This window comes from Balaenoptera physalus (genome assembly GCF_965194825.1).
Source record: "Balaenoptera physalus genome assembly, chromosome: 16".
Classification (NCBI taxonomy): domain Eukaryota; kingdom Metazoa; phylum Chordata; class Mammalia; order Artiodactyla; family Balaenopteridae; genus Balaenoptera; species Balaenoptera physalus.
In genome coordinates this window covers 12,357,383-12,381,384 of record NC_138898.1, presented here as the reverse complement: position 1 = coordinate 12,381,384, position 24,002 = coordinate 12,357,383, and the positions used below count along the sequence as shown (strand labels likewise).

At 41.6% G+C, this 24,002-nt stretch overlaps 1 protein-coding gene across 4 annotated transcripts in view; it reads left to right on the top strand.

The window, feature by feature from the left end:
- Positions 1-24,002, top strand: part of ARFGEF2 (ARF guanine nucleotide exchange factor 2) — a 100,904-nt gene that overhangs the window by 57,611 nt on the left and 19,291 nt on the right. For all 4 annotated transcript variants that reach the window (XM_082430782.1, XM_082430781.1, XM_082430783.1 and 1 more), the window contains 10 exons: positions 197-355; positions 3,854-4,001; positions 5,133-5,232; positions 7,116-7,156; positions 7,259-7,428; positions 10,005-10,156; positions 18,319-18,491; positions 20,726-20,886; positions 22,580-22,710; positions 22,861-22,990. In XM_082430782.1, the coding sequence (XP_082286908.1) occupies positions 197-355; positions 3,854-4,001; positions 5,133-5,232; positions 7,116-7,156; positions 7,259-7,428; positions 10,005-10,156; positions 18,319-18,491; positions 20,726-20,886; positions 22,580-22,710; positions 22,861-22,990 (1,365 nt within the window). The remainder of the gene's footprint in view (positions 1-196; positions 356-3,853; positions 4,002-5,132; positions 5,233-7,115; positions 7,157-7,258; positions 7,429-10,004; positions 10,157-18,318; positions 18,492-20,725; positions 20,887-22,579; positions 22,711-22,860; positions 22,991-24,002) is intronic.

Sequence of the window (24,002 nt, the reverse complement as noted above, 5' to 3'; positions counted from 1 at the left end):
ACTAGTTCTCAGACATGAGATGGGCTGTTCAGGTAGCAGGAGGATAGCAGCGTGGAGTAACTGGTGTGTTCATGTACGTGAAGCCTGTCGACGTGCGTACAGGAGGCGGCAGAGGATCCAGTGCTCAGTCCCTTCAGTGTGAAAACGGTCTTGCTCAGGGCGGGATCTCAGCGTTCCCTCTCGGCTTCCCTTACAGCTGGAACGAGATGCCTACGTTCAGGCCCTTGCACGCTTCTCCCTGCTGACGGCCAGCTCCAGCATCACAGAGATGAAGCAGAAGAACATCGACACCATAAAGACGCTCATCACGGTGGCTCACACGGACGGCAACTACCTCGGGAATTCCTGGCACGAGGTGTGTGTTTCTTTGAAAGCCTGGTGGTTGCCTTTTCTTAGTGAGGATGAGTCCCAGCTTTCCTTTGATTCAGAGCCAGTCTCTCTTTGGTCGATTCCATTTTTCTTGAAGTCAAGCCTAACTTTAACTGGGTTTTGTCTCATTCCTCAAATACATCATGTATCAGAAAAGTCAGACTCCCTGGGGCATGGTGGGTGAAATGCCTCAGATGTGCCACCTCACAAGGTGCTCCTGTCCCCGGTGGCCAGTGTCGACACGGAGAGCACTTCTGTTATGGCAGCTTTCTTCCCACTTTTCCCAAGTCCTTATGTACCTCCTGAGAGCTCTTACCACCAGGGAGTAGGTTTAAGACAAAGCCAAGGAGCCCGATTTCTCCTAAGTGTATCAGAAAAGAGATGGTCAGCATCTACAATGAGCCATTAGGGAAATTGCCAGTGGTTTCACGTTTTTATTTAACTAAACCATATTCTAAGAGTTTCACGTAAGGATATAATTATCCATGTGCACAAACCGGTGTTTGAAGGGTGGTTTATCGAAATTTTAGTTGTTGAAGGGAAAAATTAAGTTAGAAACAGCCTACATGTCCCAACAATGAGAGATTGCTCTTTTTTTTAAAAAAGTGTGCTGCACCACTCCTTAGAATTCTGTGTGGCCATTTAAAATGATGTTGCTGAGGGACTTCCCCGGCGGCCCAGTGGTTGAGACTGTGCCTTCCAATGCAGGGGGTGCAGCTTCGATCCCTGGTCAGGGAGCTAAGATCCCACATGCCTTGTGGCCAAAAATCCAGAACATAAAACAGAAGCAATATTGTAACAAATTCAATAAAGACTTTAAAAATGATCCACATCAAAAAAAAAATCTTAAAAAAATAAAGAAATAAAACCAAACCAAACAAAATAAAATAACGTTGCTGAAGGGAGAGACAGCCGGACATGACATGCTCCCTGATGGAAGCACATAATACCTCCTAAGAAATGTTTTTGCCCAAAACTCCAACCTGAGTCAATTCAAGCCTCCACTGTCAGTTTAAAGGAAATGTAGGGGACAGAGGAGCACGGTAAATGGTATCATGAGAATGCTGCGTGCAAACTCTAGGATGTGACAGAGCCTCAGAGCCAGTGACCAGGTTCTTCAACAAATACATTGCATGGAAAATAGTAGATGGTTGGGGATGAGGCGGGGGCGGGCCTGTGGATTAAAAGAGACTTCAGAGAAAAAGGTAAAGATGTTATTAAACACTGTAACACTGTGGGAAGGTGATCACAGTATATTAAATGAAAAAATCGTTATAAACATTGTGAGGCTTTGTCCCTCGTGCCAAACGTACACAGAAAATGGATTTGAAAAGATAAACAGGAATGTTAACATACTACCTGTGTGATAGCATTATAGAGGTGATTTATTTTCTTTTTTTCCTGAAGTTTTCTAATTTCTCTACTGTCTGTACGTATTACTTTTTGTTTTAGAGAGAAAACTGAAAGAGTAGAGGTGAGGGCATGGAGAGTGGTGGGGACTGTGGTGACCTAGAAAGAAAATTGCTATCAGCCTCCTCCTGCCATGGGGGTCATGTGGTTCAGGGGGAAGGCCTAGAGCCAGACGGCTGGCATCCAATCTGGGTATCACCCTTTTCCTGCCTGTATGACACGGCAAGTTGCTTAGTCTTTGAGCCTCATCTTCCTCCTCTCTACAACCTTCATAGGGTTGTTCTGAGAAGAAAAGGGGGTTAACATGTGGAAAAGGGCTTACAACTGCATTTGGCAAGTAGTAAGAACTCAGTAGATATTAGCAGTCACGGTCGTCATGATGCTTATCATCGTGGCACATGCCTCAGTCCCTTTTCACCGAATGTTCCCTTTCTCTGTCACCACTCTGGAGTATTCCATATTAGAAAAGATGAGGGGGGGGGGCAGTGGTGTTGTTTTGAGTTGTGTGCTTTTTTAAGAAATAATTTCCTGTTTTCTGAGGAGTCGTGATACCTAGTGAATCAATAAATAGCTGCTTTCTCTCCTAGAACTTTCTTTTTTCTTTAACCTGAGAGATATGGTGAAGGTGGGGTTCCTGCCAGTTGCCAAGTATATAGCAGCATCTGGAAATGTTAAAAATGAATCAACCACCTATTCGATATGCAGAAACCTTGAGAAATCAGGTTGGAATCAGTAAGTCCTCGGCCACAAGTGTTATTGACATACTTGAGATTCCAGCTTCTGGAAAAGGGAGGACACTAGCAGTTTACTAGTAATAATTTAACAGTATCATGCCATGTGGAACAGTCAGGCGTTGGCTCTCTCTGGCCGAATTAAGTTCCTTTCTCAGTCAAGGGGAAAGCAGTTTATAAGTGAAAATACTCAGCAGTGCTCAGTGGTATAGTGGAGTCCCATACTCTGGGATTGGACTGTAAGGTCACCATGAAAAGCAAAACTCAGCTTTAGTCAGAAGTCCCCATGGAAATTCCTTAGGAAGGGTTTACCTGGAGGTCTACATGCCGTCATCCCTCAGTAAGTTTTAAGCAGCCAGTTTTTGCTCCAGTAGAAGTTGAAACCAATCTCTGTTTCTCCGGGTAAGCTCCAGGTGAGAGACAGCCCGTGCGAAGGGACGCGTTGTCAAGCACCTGAACCACCGAACCACCCCGTAGGGCTGGGAGATAGTCTTTTCTCCTACTGCACACCATTCCAGGGCACATTCTTATCTATTTGATTAACCAAATAATAATCACCAACTATTTTAAGCACTGGGGATTCAGCAGTGAATAAGACAGAGTTAATGCCCTGTTGGCTCTTAAGACAGAGAACAAACAAATACCTGGCATAATGCCAAAAAGTAGTAAGTGCTAAGGAAAAAAGAATATGCGTGGCCAGGGGAGGGTGTGTGATCTCAGGGCGGTCGAGGGAGGTCTGTCTGAGGACCACATGTCTGAGCTGGGAATCTAAGGGGTGAGCCGTGAGGAGGAGCATAAGGAACACGTTCAAGCATAAGGAACAGCGAGTGCAAAGGCTCTGGGGTAGGACTAGACGTGTCGAGGTAAAGGAGCAGCAGGGAGGCTGGGGAGGCTAGTGTGTTGTATATCTGAGGGGTCGAGTGGAAGAGAGATGGGGGGTGGCTGAGTCAGACTAGATGGTGCACTTACTGAGTGGCATGGTGGATGGAATCCCCTGCTCCAATCAAGTGCTTTTTCTTTCTTTATTGAGCACTTATTAAATTTGCATAACTAAACATCTGTGTAGCATAACTCTACTGTACCAGTTTTTCTTTTGCTCGTTTTTCTCTTTCCCTTTTTAATAGTTAAAAAAAAAAAAAAAAAATAGTGAAGTCTGTCTTCCAGACCCACACTCAGAGGGTTGCCTAGCTGGAACTAGGGAAGCCAGTCTGAGACCCTCAGATTTTATTCTCACCTGAAAAGCTGCTTGTTTCAGAGAACTCTCTAATGGCTAATTTAAGATGATAGTGCCCTTTTCAGCCAATGAAATGGGAACTCATCTCTTCACGCCTTCTTTTCATCAGATCTTGAAATGCATCAGCCAGCTGGAGCTCGCTCAGCTGATAGGAACCGGTGTGAAGACGCGCTACCTGTCTGGGTCCGGGCGTGAAAGAGAAGGGAGCCTGAAGGGCCACACGTTGTCGGGAGAAGAGTTCATGGGCCTTGGCCTCGGTAAGATACCAGGCCCCCCAGCCAGCCGTCACGGACTCACCAGTTAACCGGCATGAAACCCTTCTCGTCTCATCAGGACTGTCCCATAGATCGTCTCTTCCTTACGTGTCAACTGACAGTATGTTTGTTGATGGAAGCGGAAGTGCTGCCTCAGCTCTCTAAATTGTGATTAAACTGTCGAGTAAATGCCTGTTTTATCAACATCAGCAGGGTGCATTACTTTTCTTTCTATACATACAAGTACGTTGGAGGGAAAGCCATCTGGTATTCGAGGAGTGGGTGTGTGTATCTCTAGATTTTCAAAGGTAGATTCAACCTCTCTTCCACGTTCATCTTTTGTTAACTGATGTTCTTATCAAAGTAGAATTATTTCTGGCGATACAGTGAACTGAGAGACTCTCTTGTCCGTGATATAACAATAATGATAGTAAAAAGGGTAAACAAACGTGCCAGGCCGCATTCTAAGCACTCAGTTTATATATTTTAATTCATTTAAACCTTGTAACAACTCAGTGAAATTGGGGCTGTTGTCATCCCCATTTTGTAAATGAGGAAAGTGAGGTACGGAGGGTGAAGTGACTTGAACAAGGTGAACATTATGAGGAAGTGGCAGAGGTAAGTTTCAAACCCAGGCCATTTGATGCAGAGAGCAGGCTTCCTAGGTCCCACATACAGTAGTACAGTATAAAAGCACAGACTCTGAAAATGGGGGAGGGGTAATAACACCTACTTCTTGGGGTGTATATGAGGGTGACTGGAGTGAAATCCTAGAGAGCTCTCCAGACCTTCTGCACGTGGAAACCATTACGTGTTCTAGGAGCTCTGAGTTAGTATTGATCAATTTGAATTTGTTTTCGTAAAAAGAGACATTTAATACTATAAAAATGTAAAAGACGCTTAAGAAAGGGAGATGAATGGTACAAGCCAGGGAGCCTCTAATAAGAATGTATTCTGAATGCCAAATGCCAAAACCTGAGTTTAATTTTATTCTGTCATCATTGTTTGTTTGTTTTGCCTGCAAACCATTCTCACTAATGTTTCTTGTCTGTGCATATTGGATATCACAGGATACTTTGTTCTAAATACTTCACTGTTTTGGAAACACTGTTGATTTTGTGCATTGTGTTTCAGGTAATTTGGTGAGTGGTGGAGTGGACAAAAGACAGATGGCCAGCTTCCAGGAATCGGTCGGTGAGACCAGCTCACAGAGTGTGGTCGTAGCTGTAGACAGGTAATGATTTTCTTCTCCAGTGAAGCTGGACTACCCAGTGGCTTGGCATCTTCTGTATATTTACTGGGTATGAATGATCACTAATTTGTTTGACTGTTGTAAGTGTTGTCAGTTCTAGATTACTCAAACTAGGAAAGATGAAAAGTGGCACACATGATCCGCAACTACTAATTACCTTCACATTCGTTTGGATTTTGATCTTGAATTGTATCGTAACCTTTTTAAAAATTATAACTGTGACCAAATTATGTCAAAAACAAGAGTTTTTCCTGGTGCTAGTGTTTTAAATCACCTTGTTTCCTTAGTGTAGAAATTACTTTTTAAAAAATTTCAAGAAGAGTTTCGGATTTAAAGCCTACCCATGAGTGAGAGTTGGCCAAGTTGACATTTCCATTTCTTTTTCCTCAAAACCTTCCCACTGTTTCTGTTCACTTAAAACTTGACCTAAACATCCAGGAGAAATACAGGTATTCCCATTTGAAGATATTCATTATATATGAGGGCTTAAAATAGGAATTTTCTTAAAATCAACAAACCTCTGAAAATTACCATTGATTAATCATGTACATTAAATAAGATAATTCTGAAATGATAGCAGTATAGAATTTATGACATAATTTGTATTGCTCTCAGAACAATTTTCCTAGTATTTTAAACTCTTCATCAGCATATTTTGATCACCTCGCTCTTGTTGCTTTTCTGCTTCTCTCCAGCAGAGATATTGTCTGTAATGTACTTTTGATGAGTTTTCCCTACTTTTCCCCTTAGGTTTAGGCTGATACAATAAAATGTTTGTTGTACCATTAACCGCACATTTCTTTCCTGTTTTTCTGCCTTAGCCAGATAGTGCGCAATAGTAACTTGCCTAGCACCTTTTTGTGTGCTGTTTCATTGTTTTAAGTTGAGATATAATTCATACACCATAAGATTTACTCTTTTTAAAGTGTACAGTTCAGTGGTTTTTAGTATATTCAGAGTTGTGCAACCATCACCACTATCTAATTTCAGAGCATTTTCATCACCCCCATAACGAAGCCCTGCATTTATTGCAGTCGCTCCCCATTTCCTCTCCCGCCGTTCCTGTAACCACTGATATACTTTCTGCTTGTGTAGGTTTGCCGATTCTGGACATTGTTGAATTGTCTGTTTCTCCTGTTTAATTCTGTGTTTTTTGCCTCATGATTTTGGGTCTCTGTTGTTAGATGCATATATGTTTATAATTGTTAGGTTTTCTTGACAGATTAAACTTTTTATCATTATAAAATGTTCTTTGTCTTTAGTAATGATTTTAGTGTTAAGTCTACATTGTCTGATATCAGTGCAGCTACTCTTGTTCTCTTTTGGTTACTGTTTGCATGCTGTGTCTTCTTTCATACTTTTACTTTCAACCTATTTGTGTCTTTGAATCTAAAGTGAGATTGGCAGGATGGATTAAAATAAACATGATCCAACTCTATGCTGTCTAAAGATTCAGCCATTCTTCTTGAAGGAACATTTTTACAAGCCTTTGGTAGTTTCCAGAGTTCAGGTCTGAAAAAGTTGATTTTGTTGAATTTTTGCCAGTTTTCTTGGTTGCTCTTATGGAGGAGCAGCTTTTTAAAGGTCCTCAGTTTGCCATCCCCACTGTCGTGACATTCCATGCTATCATATCTTGACTCTCCCCCATCCTTTTGATGTGTCACTTTCTCTTCCTATCAGTATAAGCATTTCAGCTCTCAACTCAGCTCACTGACCAGTTCTATTCCTCTGATGCCTCATTGTTTATGTTAGTGGAAGTGCCAGACCTGAAATGTTTCCTTTCTGTCTTTTCTGAGTGTTTGAAATTGAAGCTGCAGCTTCCAAGTCTAATTTTTATTTTATTATATCTGGAATTTTCTTCCTAGAATTTTTACTGGCTCTACACGACTGGATGGAAATGCAATAGGTATGTATTTGACTCACCTGTGACAACTACAGAAGCCTCCTATCATAACTGTCTGACCATTACTAACGAGGCCTCGCGTGTGTTGTTGGGTCTGGCCTGTAGTTGACTTTGTCCGCTGGCTGTGTGCCGTGTCCATGGATGAGCTGGCTTCCCCCCACCACCCCCGCATGTTCAGCTTGCAGAAGATTGTGGAGATATCTTACTACAACATGAATCGGATCCGACTGCAGTGGTCCCGAATATGGCATGTGATTGGAGATCACTTCAATAAGGTAACTCTGCAAATTCTAAAGCCCCACTCCATCAATGTCCAAAAAAAAGGCAGGCAACTAACTTCAAAACAGAAGTGGTTGAGCATGTAGGTGCGTATAATTCACTTTCCCTGTGGAGTGGAGAACAGCTCTTAGCATACCTACATATTGATAGAGCTCATGGAGAATGAATTAAAAATCCATTTGTATCTAAAATACTTTAATATCCCATATATAGGAGGCAGGCTCACACCACAAAAATCATTATAGTCACTGGACAGACCTTGGTGTTTGAAAGCATTGCAAAATCCTGAAGCACCTTCTGAATGACCAAAGATTAAGTTATGTTCTATATATCAATAGTTTCACTCCAAATGTCACTACTTCTTGTATTCTGGCTTCCTTTGCCACCACTCTTCTAAAACCTTTGTTGAGGAAACTAACATTTATTTAAATCAGAAACAAGCCAGAGACTTCTGTGTTCTAAAACTGAAAACTATGGAGAGAAAACCAGATTTTTCTCCACTCGAGGTTTCGTTATATACACATAGGCACGTGCACATGTAAATTGAACAAATGAAATTAGAATATATTTTATGTATATGAATGTCTGTATCTGTAATGTCATTTGCTTTTTAGGGGAAAACTAATAGCTTAACAACACTGTTTGCTACCAAAACACATTTCATGATTTCAAAAAAATTTTCTCGGGCCTGGAGATAAAGAGTTGTAATAGAGATGCTTAAAAATAGTGTTAATAAAAGACAGTTTATCCAAAAGAGAATTGCCCTCTCTACATTGAATAGGAGAAAATCATAAGAAGAAGTAACCTGTCATTGGGATATAGAACAAGCAGTAGAGCGCTGGTAAATGATGTGTAGCGTCTGCTGATTTCTGTGGTTAAAACACCACCCCATGATCGATGGAAGGTTAGCAGTGTGATGTCAATAAATGTGAACTGGGAAGAGTTGGGTACTGTTGGCTTTTCTGGGCAGCTGGGGAACCCCACTGAAATGAGGCATTGTCACATGTAGTCTTGCTTCTAACTTGGTCCATCAGCTAATCAGAGCTCTTTGTTTACTTTGCTTCCTTATCAGCTCTAAGTAAGGTACCTCTCAGCACACCATCTGTTTAACAAACTGTCCGAGTGCCTTGTACCAGGTAGTAGACAGATGAGGTCCCTGCCCTCCTGGAGCTCACTTGGATTTTATGATGAAATAACTGATGGTAAAGGGTCAGGCAGTGCAGTGTGTCAGGCCTCTCCGGAGGTGACCTTTCTGAACCCTCAGTGAGGAGGTGGCCATGAGAGCCTGCAGGTGCCCCAGAGCAACTGTTTGTTGAGTGAGTGGTAACACTGTCATCTAAAGTAATCAGTCAGCTCAGCAGCCATCTTTCCCACTATTCTGGGTAAATAAATTCTTAGTGGACATCACTGATGTGAACTTGTTTGAGAGAAAAAAATGTGAACATTACCATGACTGCACCTTGTATTCTTGTCCAAGCCTATGACAAGCTTCGGATCTAGGCTGGCGGGTAGTAATTAGACATGTCGTGGTTGTCAACCTCATTACAAATGTCCATTCCATCTCATCAGTGCTGTTAAGCACAAAGTTGTGGAAAACTCAGTTGCTCACTCTAGGGTTCATCATTCTTTCCACCACCTCAGAAGGATGTTCCGCTTCCCCCTGGGAGCCGGAGCACATGAAAATCCTGTGGGTTTGAAGAAGTAAGTGGCCGAGTAGAGCTCTCAGGATTCTAGGACAGTCATTGGGACAGTCACATGTTTCTCTTCTTCTAAACTAGGGCACAAATATGTCCTGGGGTGTGCAAAGCTGCATAGTAAGCGTGGTGTGCATTCCTGAAGCAGCCAGGGATTTTTAGCCGGGGAATAATATTCTTATTAGTCTCTAATTACATCAACATTACACGAACACTTAAAAAAAATTACAGCTAAGAACACCTTTGACCATCAGCACCCCTCAACCAGACCCTCCCCAAAGCTAATTATTTTTTGTCCATTCAGTATACAGGCCGACCTCAGAGATATGGCGAGTTCAGTTCCAGACCAAAGAAATAAAGCAAATATCGCAGTAAAGCAAGTCACGCGAAATTTTTGGTTTCCCAGTGCATAAAAAAGTTATGTTTACACCATACTGTAGTCTACTAAGTGTGCAACAACCAAAAAAATGTACATACCTTAATTTTAAAATAGTTTATTGCTAAAAAACATGAACCATCACCTGAGCCTTCAGTAGGTTGTAATCTTTTTGAAAATAGTAACATCAAAGAACACTGATCACAGATCACCATAGCAGATATAATAATAATGAAAAAGTTTGAAATATCGCAAGAATTATCAAAATGTGACACAGAGACACAAAGTGAGCATATTTTGAAAGCATGTTTAATTAAATGTGTTTCATCATTAAACTTAAAACTGTCCAGCTCATGCCAAGAGATACCTTTTTCTTCCTCTTGAGGTGTGTTTTCCCAGAGCATTTGTTTTGAAGGCAGGCTGTCCATGTTTGAGGTCCAGAACCCCATATCCACAGTTGTTCCACTGTGCCTATTTCACCTCACCTCCTGTTCCTGCTCAGGTTGGCTGTAACCCCAATGAGGATGTGGCTATCTTTGCTGTTGACTCATTAAGGCAGCTCTCCATGAAGTTTCTTGAGAAGGGAGAATTAGCCAACTTCCGTTTCCAGAAAGATTTTCTGAGGCCCTTTGAGCATATCATGAAGAAAAACAGGTATGTGCATTATTCTGGAAGACCCTTAGTCAAATCCCTGGTGGGGGTCTAAAAAGGTCTCCTAACACTAACCACACGATTCGTTTTTTCTTCTCCTGTTTGGCGGAAGCAAATAAAATGAGCGTACTTTGATTCACACCTATTGTCTCTAAGTAAATCACACTAAGATCTGTGTGTAACCTTTTCCAGAAGGGCAGATAATACAACTGCAGCTAGTAGAAGTACATTATGCATCCTTACCGGGGAGCTGGGTGCTGAGGGAGTTCAGAGAAAGAGCCACTGCCAAAGCAGCCTCGCACAGGGTCAAGAACTGTGTGACCCAGATTGGTTCAAGGTGGCGGAGTAGAAGGACGTGCTCTCACTCTCTCTTGCGAGAGCACCGGAATCACAACTAACTGCTGAAAAATCGTCGACAGGAAGACACTGGAACTCACCAAAAAAGATACCCCACATCCAAAGACAAAGGAGAAGCCACAATGAGATGGTAGGAGGGGCGCAATCACAATAAAATCAAATCCCATAACTGCTGGGTGGGTGACTCACAAACTGGAGAACACTTATACCACAGAAGTCCACCCACTGGACTGAAGGTTCTGAGCCCCATGTCAGGCCTCCCAACCTGGGGGTCTGGCAACGGGAGGAGGAATTCCTAGAGAATCAGACTTTGAAGGCTAGCGGGATTTGATTGCAGGACTTCAACAGGACTGGGGGAAACAGAGACCCCACTCTTGGAGGGCACACACAAAGTACTGTGCGCATCAGGACCCAGGGGATTGAGCAGTGACCCCATAGGAGACTGAACCACACCTACCTGCTGGTGTTGGAGGGTCTCCTGCAGAGGCGGGGGGGTGGCTGTGTCTTACTGTGAGGACAAGGACACTGGCAGCAGAAGCTCTGGGAAGTACTGCTTGGTGTGAGCCCTCCCAGGGTCCGCCATTAGCCCCACCAAAGAGCCCGGGTAGGCTCCAGTGTTGGGTTGCCTCAGGCCAAAGAACCAACAAGGAGGGAACCCAGCCCCACCCATCAGCAGACAAGTGGATTAAAGTTTTACTGAGCTCTGCCCACCAGAGCAACAGCCAGCTCTACCTACCACCAGTCCCTCCCATCAGGAAACTTGCACAAGCCTCTTAGATAGCCTCATCCACCAGAGGTCAGACAGCAGAAACAAGAAGAACTACAAACCTGCAGCCTGTGGAAGAAAAACCACATTCACAGAAATATAGACAAGATGAAAAGGCAGAGGGCTCTGTACCAGATGAAGGAACAAGAAGAAACCCCAGAAAAACAACTGAATGAAGTGAAGATAGGCAACATTCCAGAAAAAGAATTCAGAATAATGATAGTGAAGATGATCCAGGACCTCGGAAAAAGAATGGAGGCAAAGATCGAGAAGATGGCAAGAAATGTTTAACAAAGACCTTGAAGAATTAAAGAACAAACAGACAGAGATGAACAACACAATTAACTGAAATGAAAAATACACTAGAAGGAATCAATAGCAGAATAACTAAGGCAGAAGAACGGATAGGTGACCTGGAAGACAGAATGGTGGAATTCACTGCTGTGGAACAGAATAAAGAAAAAAGAATGAAAAGAAATGAAGGCAGCCTGAGAGACCTCTGGGACAACATTAAAGGCAACAACATTCACATTATAGGGGTCCCAGGAGGAGAAGAGAGAGAGAAAGGACCCGAGAAAATATTTGAAGACATTATAGTCGAAAATTTCCCTAACACAGAAAAGGAAATAGCCACCCAAGTTCAGGAAGCGCAGAGAGTCCCATACAGGATAAACCCAAGCAGAAACACACCGAGACACGGAGTAATCAAAATGGCAAAAATTAAAGACAAAGAAAAATTATTGAAAGCAGCAAGGGTAAAACGACAAATAACATACAAGGGAACTCCTATAAGGTTAACAGTTGATTGCTCAGCAGAAACTCTACAAGCCAGAAGGGAGTGGCAAGACATATTTAAAGTGATGAAAGGGAAGAACCTACAACCAAGATTACTCTACCCGGCAAGGATCTCATTCAGATTCGACGGAGAAATCAAAAGCTTTACAGACAAAAGGTAAGAGAATTCAGCACCACCAAACCAGCTCTACAACAAATGCTAAAGGAACTTCTCTAAGTGGGAAACACAAGAGAAGAAAAGAACCTACAAAAACAACCCCAAAACAATTAAGAAAATGGTCATAGGAACATACATATTGATAATTACCTTAAACGTGAATGGATTAAGTGCTCCAACCAAAAGACACAGGCTTGCTGAATGGATACAAAAACAAGACTCATCTATAGGCTGTCTACAAGAGACCCACTTCAGACCTAGGGACACAGACTGAAAGTGAGGGGATGGAAAAAGATATTCCATGCAAATGGAAATCAGAAGAAAGCTGGAGTAGCAATACTCATATCAGGCAAAATAGACTTTAAAATAAAGAATGTTACAAGAGACAAGGAAGGACAGTACGTAATGATCAATGGATCAATCCAAGAAGAAGATATAACAATTATATATGCACCCAACATAGGATCACCTCAATACATAAGGCAACTGCTAACAGCTATAAAAGAGGAAATCGACAGTAACACAATAATAGTGGGGGATTTTAACACCTCACTTACACCAATGGACAGATCATTCAAACAGAAAATTAATAAGGAAACAGAAGCTTTAAATGACACAATAGACCAGGTAGATTTAATTGATATTTGTAGGACATTCCATCCAAAAACAGCAGGTTACACATTCTTCTCAAGTGCACACGGAACATTCTCCAGGATAGATCATACCTTGGGTCACAAATCAAGGCTCAGTAAACTTAAGAAAATTGAAATCACATCAAGCATCTTTTCTGACCACAATGTTATGAGATTAGAAATGAATTACAGGGAAAAATACGTAAAAAACACAAACACATGGAGGCTAAACAATACGTTACTAAATAACCAAGAGATCACTGAAGAAATCAAAGAGGAAATCAAAAAAATACCTAGAGACAAATGACAGTGAAAACACGACGATCCAAAACCTATGGGATGCAGCAAAAGCAGTTCTAAGAGGGAAGTTTATAGCTATACAAGCCTACCTCAAGAAACAAGAAAAATCTCAAGTAAACAATCTAACCTTACATCTAAAAGAACTAGAGAAAGAAGAACAAACAAAACCCAAAGTTAGTAGAAGGAAAGGAATCATAAAGATCAGAGCAGAAATAAATGAAATAGAAACAAAGAAAACAGTAGCAAAGATCAATAAAACTAAAAGCTGGTTCTTTGAGAAGATAAACAAAATTGATAAACCATTAGCCAGACTCATCAAGAAGAAGAGGGAGAGGACTCAAATCAATAAAATTGGAAATGAAAAAGGAGAAGTTAGAACAGACACCACAGAAATACAAAGCATCCTAAGAGACTACTACAAGCATCTCTGCCAATAAAATGGACAACCTGGAAGAAATGGACAAATACTTAGAAAAGTATAACCTTCCAAGACTGAACCAGGAAGAAACAGAAAATATGAACAGACCAGTCACAAGTAATGAAATTGAAACTGTGATTAAAAATCTTCCAACAAACAAAAGTCCAGGACCAGATGGCTTCACAGGTGAATTCTATCAAACATTTGGAGAAGAGCTAACACCCATCCTTCTCAAACTCTTCCAAAAAATTGCAGAGGAAGGAACACTCCCAAACTCATTCTGTGAGGCCACCATCACCCTGATACCAAAACCAGACAAAGATAACTACAAAAAAGGAAAATTACAGACCACTATCACTAATGAATATAGTTGCAAAAATCCTCAAAATACTAGCAAACAGAATCCAGCAACACATTAAAAGGATCATACACCATGATCAAGTGGGATTTATTCCAGGGATGCAGGGATTCTTCAGTGTATGCAAATCAATCAATGTGATACACCATGTTAACAAATTGAAGAAGAAAAACCATATGATCATCTCAATAGATGGAGAAAAAGCTTTTGACAAAATTCAACACCCATTTATGATAAAAACTCTCCAGAAGGTGGGCACAGAGGGAACCTACCTCAACATAATAAAGGCCATATGCAACAAACCCACAGCAAACATCTTTCTCAATGGTGAAAAACTGAAAGTATTTTCCTCTAAGATCAGGAGCAAGACAAGGATGTCCACTCTCACCACTATTATTCAACATAGTTTTGGAAGTCCTAGCCAGGGCAATCAGAGAAGAAAAAGAAATAAAAGGAATACAGATTGGAAAAGAAGAAGTAAAACTGTCACTGTTTGCAGATGATATGATACTATACATAGAGAATCTTAAAGATGCCACCAGAAAACTACTAGAGCTAATCAATGAATTTGGTAAAGTTGCAGGATACAAAATTAATGCACGGAAATCTCTTGCATTCCTATACACTAATGATGAAAAATCTGAAAGAGAAATTAGGGAAACGCTCCCATTTACCATTGCAACAAAAAATAAAACACCTAGGAATAAACCTACCTAGGGAGACAAAAGACCTGTATGAAGAAAACTGTAAGACACTGATGAAAGAAATTAAAAATGATACTAACAGATGGAGAAATATACCATGCTCTTGGATTGGAAGAATCAATACTGTGAAAATGACTATACTAACCAAAGCAATCTACAGATTCAATGCAATCCCTATCAAGTTACCAGTGGCATTTTTTACAGAACTATAACAAAAATCTTAAAATTTGTATGGCGACACAAAAGATCCCAAATAGCCAAAGCAGTCTTGAGGGAGAAAAACGGAGCTGGAGGAATCAGACTCCCTGACTTCAGACTATACTACAAAGCTACAGTAATCAAGACAATATGGTACTGGCACAAAAACAGAAAGATAGATCAATGGAACAGGATAGAAAGCCCAGAGATAAACCCACACAGCTATGGTCAACTAATCTATGACACAGGAAGCAAGGATATACAATGCAGAAAAGACAGTCTCTTCAATAAATGGTGCTGGGAAAACTGGACAGCTACATGTAAAAGAATGAAATTAGAACACTCCCTAACACCATACACAAGAATAAACTCAAAGTGGATTAGAGACCTAAATGTAAGACCGGACACTATAAAACTCTTAGAGGAAAACATAGGAAGAACACTCTTTGACATAAATCACAGCAAGGTCTTTTTTGATCCACCTCCTAGAGTAATGGAAATAAAAACAAAAGTAAACAAGTGGGACCTAATGAAACTTAAAAGGTTTTGCAAAGCAAAGGAAACTACAAGCAAGACGAAAAGACAGCCCTCAGAATGGGAGAAAATATTTGCAAACGAATCAACGGACAAAGGATTAATCTCCAAAATATATAAACAGCTCATGCAGCTCAATATTAAAAAACAAACAACCCAATCCAAAAATGGGCAGAAGACCTAAATAGACATTTCTCCAAAGAAGACATACAGATGGCCAAGAAACACATGAAAAGCTGCTCAACATCACTAATTATTAGAGAAATGCACATCAAAACTACAATGAGGTATCACCTCACACCAGTTAGAATGGGCATCATCAGAAAATCTGCAAACAACAAATGCTGGAGAGGGTGTGGAGAAAAGGAAACCCTCTTGCACTGTTGGTGGGAATATAAATTGATACACTATGGAGAACAGTATGGAGGTTCCTTAAAAAACTAAAAATAGAATTACCATATGACCCAGCAGTCCCACTGTTGGGCAATATACCCAGAGAAAACCATAATTCAAAAAGACACATGCATCCCAGTGTTCATTGCAGCACTATTTACAATAGCCAGGTCATGGAAGCAACCTCAATGCCCATCGACAAACGAATGGATAAAGATGTGGTATATATATACAATGGAATATTACTCAGTCATAAAAAGGAACGAAATTGGGTCATTTGTAGAGATGTGGATGGATCTAGAGACTGTCATACAGAGTGAAGTAAGTCAGAAAGAGAAAAATATCATATATTTATTAACTCATATATGTGGAACCTAGAAAAGTGGTACAGATGAACTGGTTTTCAGGGCAGAAATAGAGACACAGATGTAGAGAACAAATGTATGGACACCAAGGGGGGAAAGTGGTGGTGGTGGTGGGATGAATTGGGAGATTGGGATTGACATATATACACTAATATGTATAAAATGGATAACTAATAAGAACCTGCTGTATAAAACAATAAATAAAATTCTAAAATTCAGTTAAAAAAAATTTTATAACATGAAAAATGCTTAGTCGCTTAGTGAAAAGAGCAGGTTATAGAATTGGGCAGTCAGTGTAATAATAAAGATTGTGATATAGTGTATCTCTCCATAAGAAATGCTGTAGCATCATATAAAAGAATCTTTTTCTTTATGTTTTTCCCTACATTTTCTAAAACATTTATTGTCATCATTTATTACTTTTAACAGTCAGGCAAAAAACATTTTAATAAAAATGTATATTTCTTGCCAACAAGTTGCGCTTTTTTTCCCAGGAGAGAAAACTATGAATTCATTGGTATTATGTGTTAAAGTCACCTAGGTATGTAGTCAGTCCTCCATTATCTGCAGGTGGCAAATTTTCTTTGTGGACTTTCAGCTAATTTTTAACTTTCTCCTTGCCTTCTCTAAACAACCTTTCCTATTATCAGTTAGTATAGGTCCAGCAGACAAGCATGAATGTTATCCTAAGCCAGATGAAATTTGCAAGCCAAGTTTCTCCTCCTAAAACCACTCTAATGACTTTCAAAGCTAGTGCGATAGAAGCATTAGGTTTGTGTTGCCTTGCTTCTTGCTATTTGTGGGATAGTAGTGTTCACCCCATAATCATACATGTCTAAAAGACATATGTGCTAATCTGTTGTAAATATCCAGGTCACACCATGTTGAACCTTGCAGCTGCTTCAGAAAATGGACCATTTTTTCTGTCTTCATGTTTTGTTTTGTAATAATTAAATTTAAAATATTCATCTTAAGTTATATATGTATGCTCCCATCCAAGTGTATGTGTTTGCCATCCACAAATATCTCTGCCCAAAAACCTAAGAGGGTATGCATTAAGAATTTAGGAATCGTAGGGCTTCCCTGGTGGCGCAGTGGTTGAGAGTCTGCCTGCCAATGCAGGGGACACGGGTTCGAGCCCTGGTCTGGGAGGATCCCGCGTGCCGCGGAGCAGCTGGGCCCGTGAGCCACAACTACTGAGCCTGCGCGTCTGGAGCCTGTGCTCCACAACAAGAGAGGCCGCGATAGTGAGAGGCCCGCGCACCGCGATGAAGAGTGGCCCCCACTTGCCGCAACTGGAGAAAGCCCTCGCACAGAAGCGAGGGCCCAACACAGCCAAAAATAAATTAAAAAAAAAAAAAAAGAATTTAGGAATCGTTATCTCTGGGTGGCAAAAGTATGAGTATATTAGTCTAAATGTTTTGGGCCAGAAAAATTGACCAACAATGGCTTAAACCACAAGTCTATGTATTGTTTACTTAACAAGTCAGAAGCAGGCAGTCCCAACTTTGGTTCCATAGCCCAAATTGTAACCAAGGGCCCAGGTTCTTTCTGTCCCTTTGTTTGGCCATAAACAGGTTGCTTTTCTTCCTTGAGCTTACTGTTTAATGATTGCTGGACAGAGACTTTAGCTCCAGGCATCATGCTGTGTTCACAGTGGGAGCGATTAAAAGAGGCAGAGCCCACCATGAGAATGGGAAAAAGAGGAAAAGGGGCAGAGCCTACCAAGTGTATTCCTTTTAAGACAAAAGCAGAACCTTCCTAGAAATCCCTCCCCTCCCACACCCATAGATTTTCTCTTACATCTGATTAGTTAGAACAGGTCATGTAGCTCCCCTAGCTGCAAGGGAAGCTGGGAGATTGAGGTCCTGGCACATGAGACAAGATTGTCATGTTGTCTTATATTATTTATGATCGGTTCCCTGAGGTCGGGCATGTTGCTGCCCAGATGAAATCAGACTTATTAAGGAGGTGGGAAGATGACTGCTGGGTAGGCAACTAACTGACATGTTGACTGTCTTACTATTTTTTCTTTTTGTTGTCTCTAATTTTTTTTTAATGAATGTGGATTACGACACGCTTTAAAAAATGTTTTTTTAAAGTGCTGCTTCTAAGCAATGAGCTGTATTCATTTATCTTCCCACTGTCCAAAGTACAGATGACATGGGCTGCCCCATTCTTTCCTCAGGTCTCCAACCATCCGGGACATGGTGATCCGCTGCATCACCCAGATGGTGAACTCCCAGGCGGCCAACATCCGCTCAGGCTGGAAGAACATCTTCGCCGTGTTCCACCAGGCCGCCTCGGATCACGACGGGAACATCGTGGAGCTGGCCTTCCAGACCACAGGCCACATCGTCAGTAAGTGTCTCTGTTCCCTCCTGACTAATGTCCCACATGCAAGTCTAGAAGGGTGATCATTTCTTTCCCATCTATTTTACTCCCAAAAGGGGCTTCCTTGTTTAGCTACACTGTGACGTGCTAACATGCCAGGCGGTGTGCTGGGCTCTTGACATGTGCTCAACAACCCTAGGAAGGAAACACAGTCGACCCTCATTATTTGCAGGTTCCATGTTTGTGAGTTCACCTACTTGCTAAAATTTATATGTAACCCCAAAACCAGCATTCCTGGCCCTTTTGTGGTCATTTGCTGACACGTGCATGCACAGAGCAGCAAAATGCTTGTCACCCAAGGCACACATTCCCAGCTGAGGTTGAACAAGGCCTTTGTGTTTCAGCTCTCTTACTGTAAATAAACAGGTAGCCTTTCTGTGGTAAAAACTTACTGCCACGTTTTTGGCATCTTTGTCTTAGTTGGTGACTTTGCCATTTAAACCAGTCCATAGCCCAGTGCTGAAGTGCTGGCCGGTGTTCCTAAGGGAGACTGTGGTGTACTTTATGGAGAAAAATAACATGTTTTAGATTAGCTCCGTTCAGGCATGAGTTATAGAGCTGTTGGCCATGAGTGTAATGTTAATGAATCAACAAAATATATTAAATAAGTTAAACAGAAACACATGTAAAACAAGGTTGTGTGTTAATAGGTTGATGAAAGTATTGTAACCAGAGCCTCGCAGGAACTTAACCCCTTTTTCCCCTAGGAGATGGTTCAGTATTTGCTAATTCATTGTTCACAGCGACTTTGTAGAACACAAGTACCATGAGTAACAAGAACTGACTACAGTCATCCCTTCATATCTGTGAGAGACTGGTTCCAGGACACACCTCGGGTACCAAAGTCCACAGATGCTCAAGTCCCTAAGATGAAATGGATATAATCTACACACATCCTCCTGTATACTTTAAATCACATCTAGATTACTCATAAACACAACGTAAGGCTATGTAAATAGTAGCCGGTGCACAGCAAATTCAAGCTTTGCTTTTTGGAACTTGCTGCAGTTTTTTTTTCCTGAATATTTTCGATCTGGGGTTGGTTGAACCCACTGATGTGGATACCATTATTTCCCCCTATTTTACTGAAGAGGAAAACAGGCACAGAAAAGTAAAGTAAGACGACTTGTCTGAGGTCATGCAGCTGGGAGGTGGTGGAAGATTGACACCTGGCAGTCCAGCCCGGAGCTGGTGCGGTGTCCCTCCACTCTGCACTGACCACAGGTCCCCGGTCCTGCCTGTCATCACGTCACAAGATATTTACGTGTCTTGGTTTTTATGGAAATTGTAAAGCAGTGGGTCAGCTTTGATTTTTTGAGGTCGTTTAACTTTTTGTAAACTTCTCGCCCCTCGTATTCTTCTCTTAGGTGGTATTTGTAGGGTTTTGAAAACCTTCAGTTTCTAAATTGCCTGTCACCTTTAGCTCACTGACTTTCTTTATCTCACTTTGTCTTCATAAGGCTCCAGTGAGGTAGCATGAGGTATGGTCTTAGGGTGGAAACGGCTGGGGAATTAAGGGACATGCTCAGAATCACAGAACTGGGGCCAGAGCTTTGCTCAGTGCTCAGCTTCTGTCAGGCAGACTCTCTGGGCCAACCCCACACACACATCCATGTTTATATCTTATATGGTTACGCAAGCTCCATCCTAAAACGGACACCTTGGCATCCTGGAGAAACTTGGTTTTCTCTTGGCTGTCCTCTCTCACTTCCTTAGGGCCACTTCTCAGAAAGGACCTCTTCACAGAGTCCCCCTTCCCTCACCACCAGCCTTTTCTGTCTTCTGTCCCCTTACTTAACACTTACCCCAGCTGAGATGATCTTACATATCTACAGATTTAGGTGATTATTGTCCATCTTGCCCATTGGAGCAAAGGCAGGAGATTTGGTTACCTCTGTGTACCCAGGGCCCACAACCATGCTTTGCATGTAGTCAGCACTCAACAAATGTTTGTTGAATCAATGACTGTTTAGGCCTTTACATCGTTGCGTGAGCTCAGGAACCAGTGTAGTTTAGCCCAGGCTGTACTCAATGCATTCATTCCTGAATAATTTAATAAGAAACCCTGTCTTCCAGAGACACTGACATGCTTTCCTTAGATTTTCATAAAAGTAATCATCCCTGGTATACGTATGTGTGTGTGTGTTTAATCCCCATTTCTAAATCCCGGGCTTATAAAAAATGTGCCTTTGTTTCCCCAGCAACCATTTTCCAGCATCATTTCCCTGCAGCCATCGATTCCTTTCAGGATGCTGTGAAGTGCTTATCAGAGTTTGCCTGCAATGCTGCTTTCCCTGACACTAGCATGGAAGCCATCCGGCTCATCCGCTTCTGTGGGAGATACGTCTCCGAGAGGCCTCGGGTACAGTTTTCCTCTCTTCACTCATTTGGGCTGTGAGGGGGGAAAGGAGTTGTAGGCAAAAACTCCTTGCTCCTGGCAAAGACCGTTCCAGCTACTCTTCTAGAAACGCATGTTTCCCCTAAACTAGGTGTTTATTTCAGAATGCTGCCATTACAGGGGTTATACCTTTTATGTTATTTTGTATGTATGAAGTTATTTTATTCACACTGAACTTTTATATGGTATTCTACAGATTGTTTTTGTAGATGATAATAGTTCAGCTATGAATTTTGGCAAAGCTGAAGAAGCAAGACATTTCTATTTGAAAGAAAACAAACCTCTCTTTTAGGAAATGACATTATGCCACTGTGATGTGGTTGAGAAATCACATTTAAAGATGACCTTTTGTTTACTTCCGAAAATGTTTAGGGTTTTTCTGTTACATCTCACCTTTCTAAAGAGACCTGCTTGGGACTTCCCTGGCGGTCCAGTGGTTGACACTTCACCTTCTAGTACAGGGGGTGCAGGTTCAGTCCCTGGTTGGGGAGCTAAGATCCCACATGCCTCGCGGCCAAAAATCCAAAACATAAAACGGAAGCAATATTGTAACAAATTCAATAAAGACTTTAAAAATGGTCCACATCAAAAAAAAAAAAAACCTTTAAAAAATAAAAAAATAAAGAGTCCTGTTTGGTTCAGCTGACTGTCTCAAAACACAGAAATTGGGTGGAAATGAACACAACTAAACTGATGGGCTGTATAGATCTCTTCTTAAGCATTCTTTACAGAAGTGTAAACCCCTAAGATGATATGTCTGGTCCCTACAATGGTTCATTAAGATGTGATGATAATGAGAGCCGCTGTTGATTGAGTACTCACTACATGTCAGGCAACATTCTAGGCATTTTGTGTGTATAGATTTGTTTAATCCCACATCAGACCTACGAGATGGGTAATTATATCCCCATTGTACAGGGGAGTTAACCAAAGCAGAGAGAGAAATTGCCTAATGTTAAATAACCAGGGTTGGTTAAAGAAATTCCATTACCACAGACAATACTCCTTCAAGAGTGGTTAAGGAGCAGAGGGCTCAAGGTCCCAGAGATAGGGCAGAAAGTAGGGCTTCCTGCTTAGACTGTGGAAAGATTGCCAGCTCCCAGCTGCATGACCTTGGGCAGCTTACTTAATCTCTTAGTGCCTCAGTTGACTCATCTGTATAATGGGACCATTATTTCTACCTGCTTCATGGAATTGTTGTGAGAATTGTTAATCCATATAATGCACCGTCACAGTTCCTGAGCCATAGCAAGCATTTAGTAAATAGTAGCTGCTGCTGCTATTATTTTAAGTAATACGTGTTACACTAACATTCCAGAAAGACCTAAGATATTGAATCATCCTGGGTATTTTGCTATCACCATTTGACCTTTATTGCTTTTCTTAATGTACCACCTCCTGCCCCCAGGACTCTTGTGGTCAGCCCCACTCAACTTATTCTAAAGCCCACTAAGTTCTGAAGGTTCACAGGGGAAAACTGCTCATGTGCCCTTGGAACAGGCTTGTCTCTGTCTCCTCAGGATTTCCCATCAGACCCTTGCTGAATGGGTAATTTCAGGAGAGGAAAATGTGCGGGGCTTTAATCTTCGTGTAGTTCTGTTTCAGTTCCTTCCTTTCACTTGCATAGTCTGTCTCTGAGAGGTGATTCTCACTGCAGGTGCTGCAAGAATACACAAGCGACGACATGAATGTGGCTACTGGCGACAGAGTCTGGGTCCGAGGCTGGTTCCCCATCCTCTTCGAGCTCTCCTGCATCATTAACAGATGCAAGCTAGATGTACGGACAAGGTAACCGTGACCCAGGGTGGTGCCGCTTCCTTCCGTCACTGAATGAGCCTCCGGCCCCTGCTCCCCCCGGCCCCAGGCTCTCCCACTGTCTTCTCTGCTGTCCTCTTCCCCCACCCGTTCCCTCTTCCATGCTGGCTTTCTTTCCTCCAGAGGGCTCACGGTCATGTTCGAGATCATGAAGAGCTATGGCCATACCTTCGAAAAGCACTGGTGGCAGGACCTGTTCAGAATCGTGTTCAGGATTTTTGACAATATGAAACTCCCTGAGCAGCAGTCGGAGGTGGGTGATGACTAAAGCGCTGCCCTGGGGAGATGGGAGAAGAGCCCCTCCAGCCTTTGTCTGCGTCTGGTGTTGCATCGTCATCCACAGCACAGGGAAGTCTTAAATACTGAGCCATTTCGGGTCTGTTTTGAAAATGGAAACACCCTTCCTGGCCTTCTTCTACCAGTATCGAGTAGTGCCAAGAAACTCTCCCCATCTGGGGAAGAGTGAGGGGAAATAAATCACCACTGTCTGCCTACTTGGCCCTCGGGCATTGGACTCGCAGGCACCCCACTGGTCCTCTTTTACTTATTTGCTTCGTATGGACTTCTGAACAGTTGGTAAAATGTGGAACATCTCTCGTCCCTTTAAAAATCCATTAAAAGGATTTTTAATGAGGTTACAGCTGGAGATAATGTTGGCAAATATTAGGCCTTTTTTTTAAAGAATGTTTGATACATCTAGGAGTCTTTGTTATTTCTCCCCTAGGGACAAGGGGGTCAGGAAAGGATGTTCCATTCCAAGATTTTTAGTTAGGAGTACAACATTTTTACCTTCTTTTAGGAACAATGTTTCCTCCCTCCCCCGGTATAAAAGTACCATATGCTTAATAAAGAATATTAGGAATATACAGAAAATTCATAATTTTACCATTCCGAAATTAGACTTAATGCTGTGGCAAACTTCCCTCAGTCTTCTACATGGTTCACATGTGGTTGAGGTTATAGTATACATACAGTTTTCTAATCTTACTTTAAAGTAAAGTTTTCTTCATTATAAAACAAAAAACAGGAAAACAAAGAAAAAAATTTAAACACCCACAGTTTCAGTCTTCCACTGGTAACCACTGTTACCCCTTCAGATAGTTCTTGTGTGTTTGTATATCTCATACCTTTTTTCTTTCGACAAAAATGGAATCCCACCTCACATACTTTTTAACTTAATACGTGAGTATTTTTTCCACAGCTGTAACTTTTCTTCTACAATGTTTTTAAGGACTGCAAAACATTCCTAGTTGTGGATGTTCCAT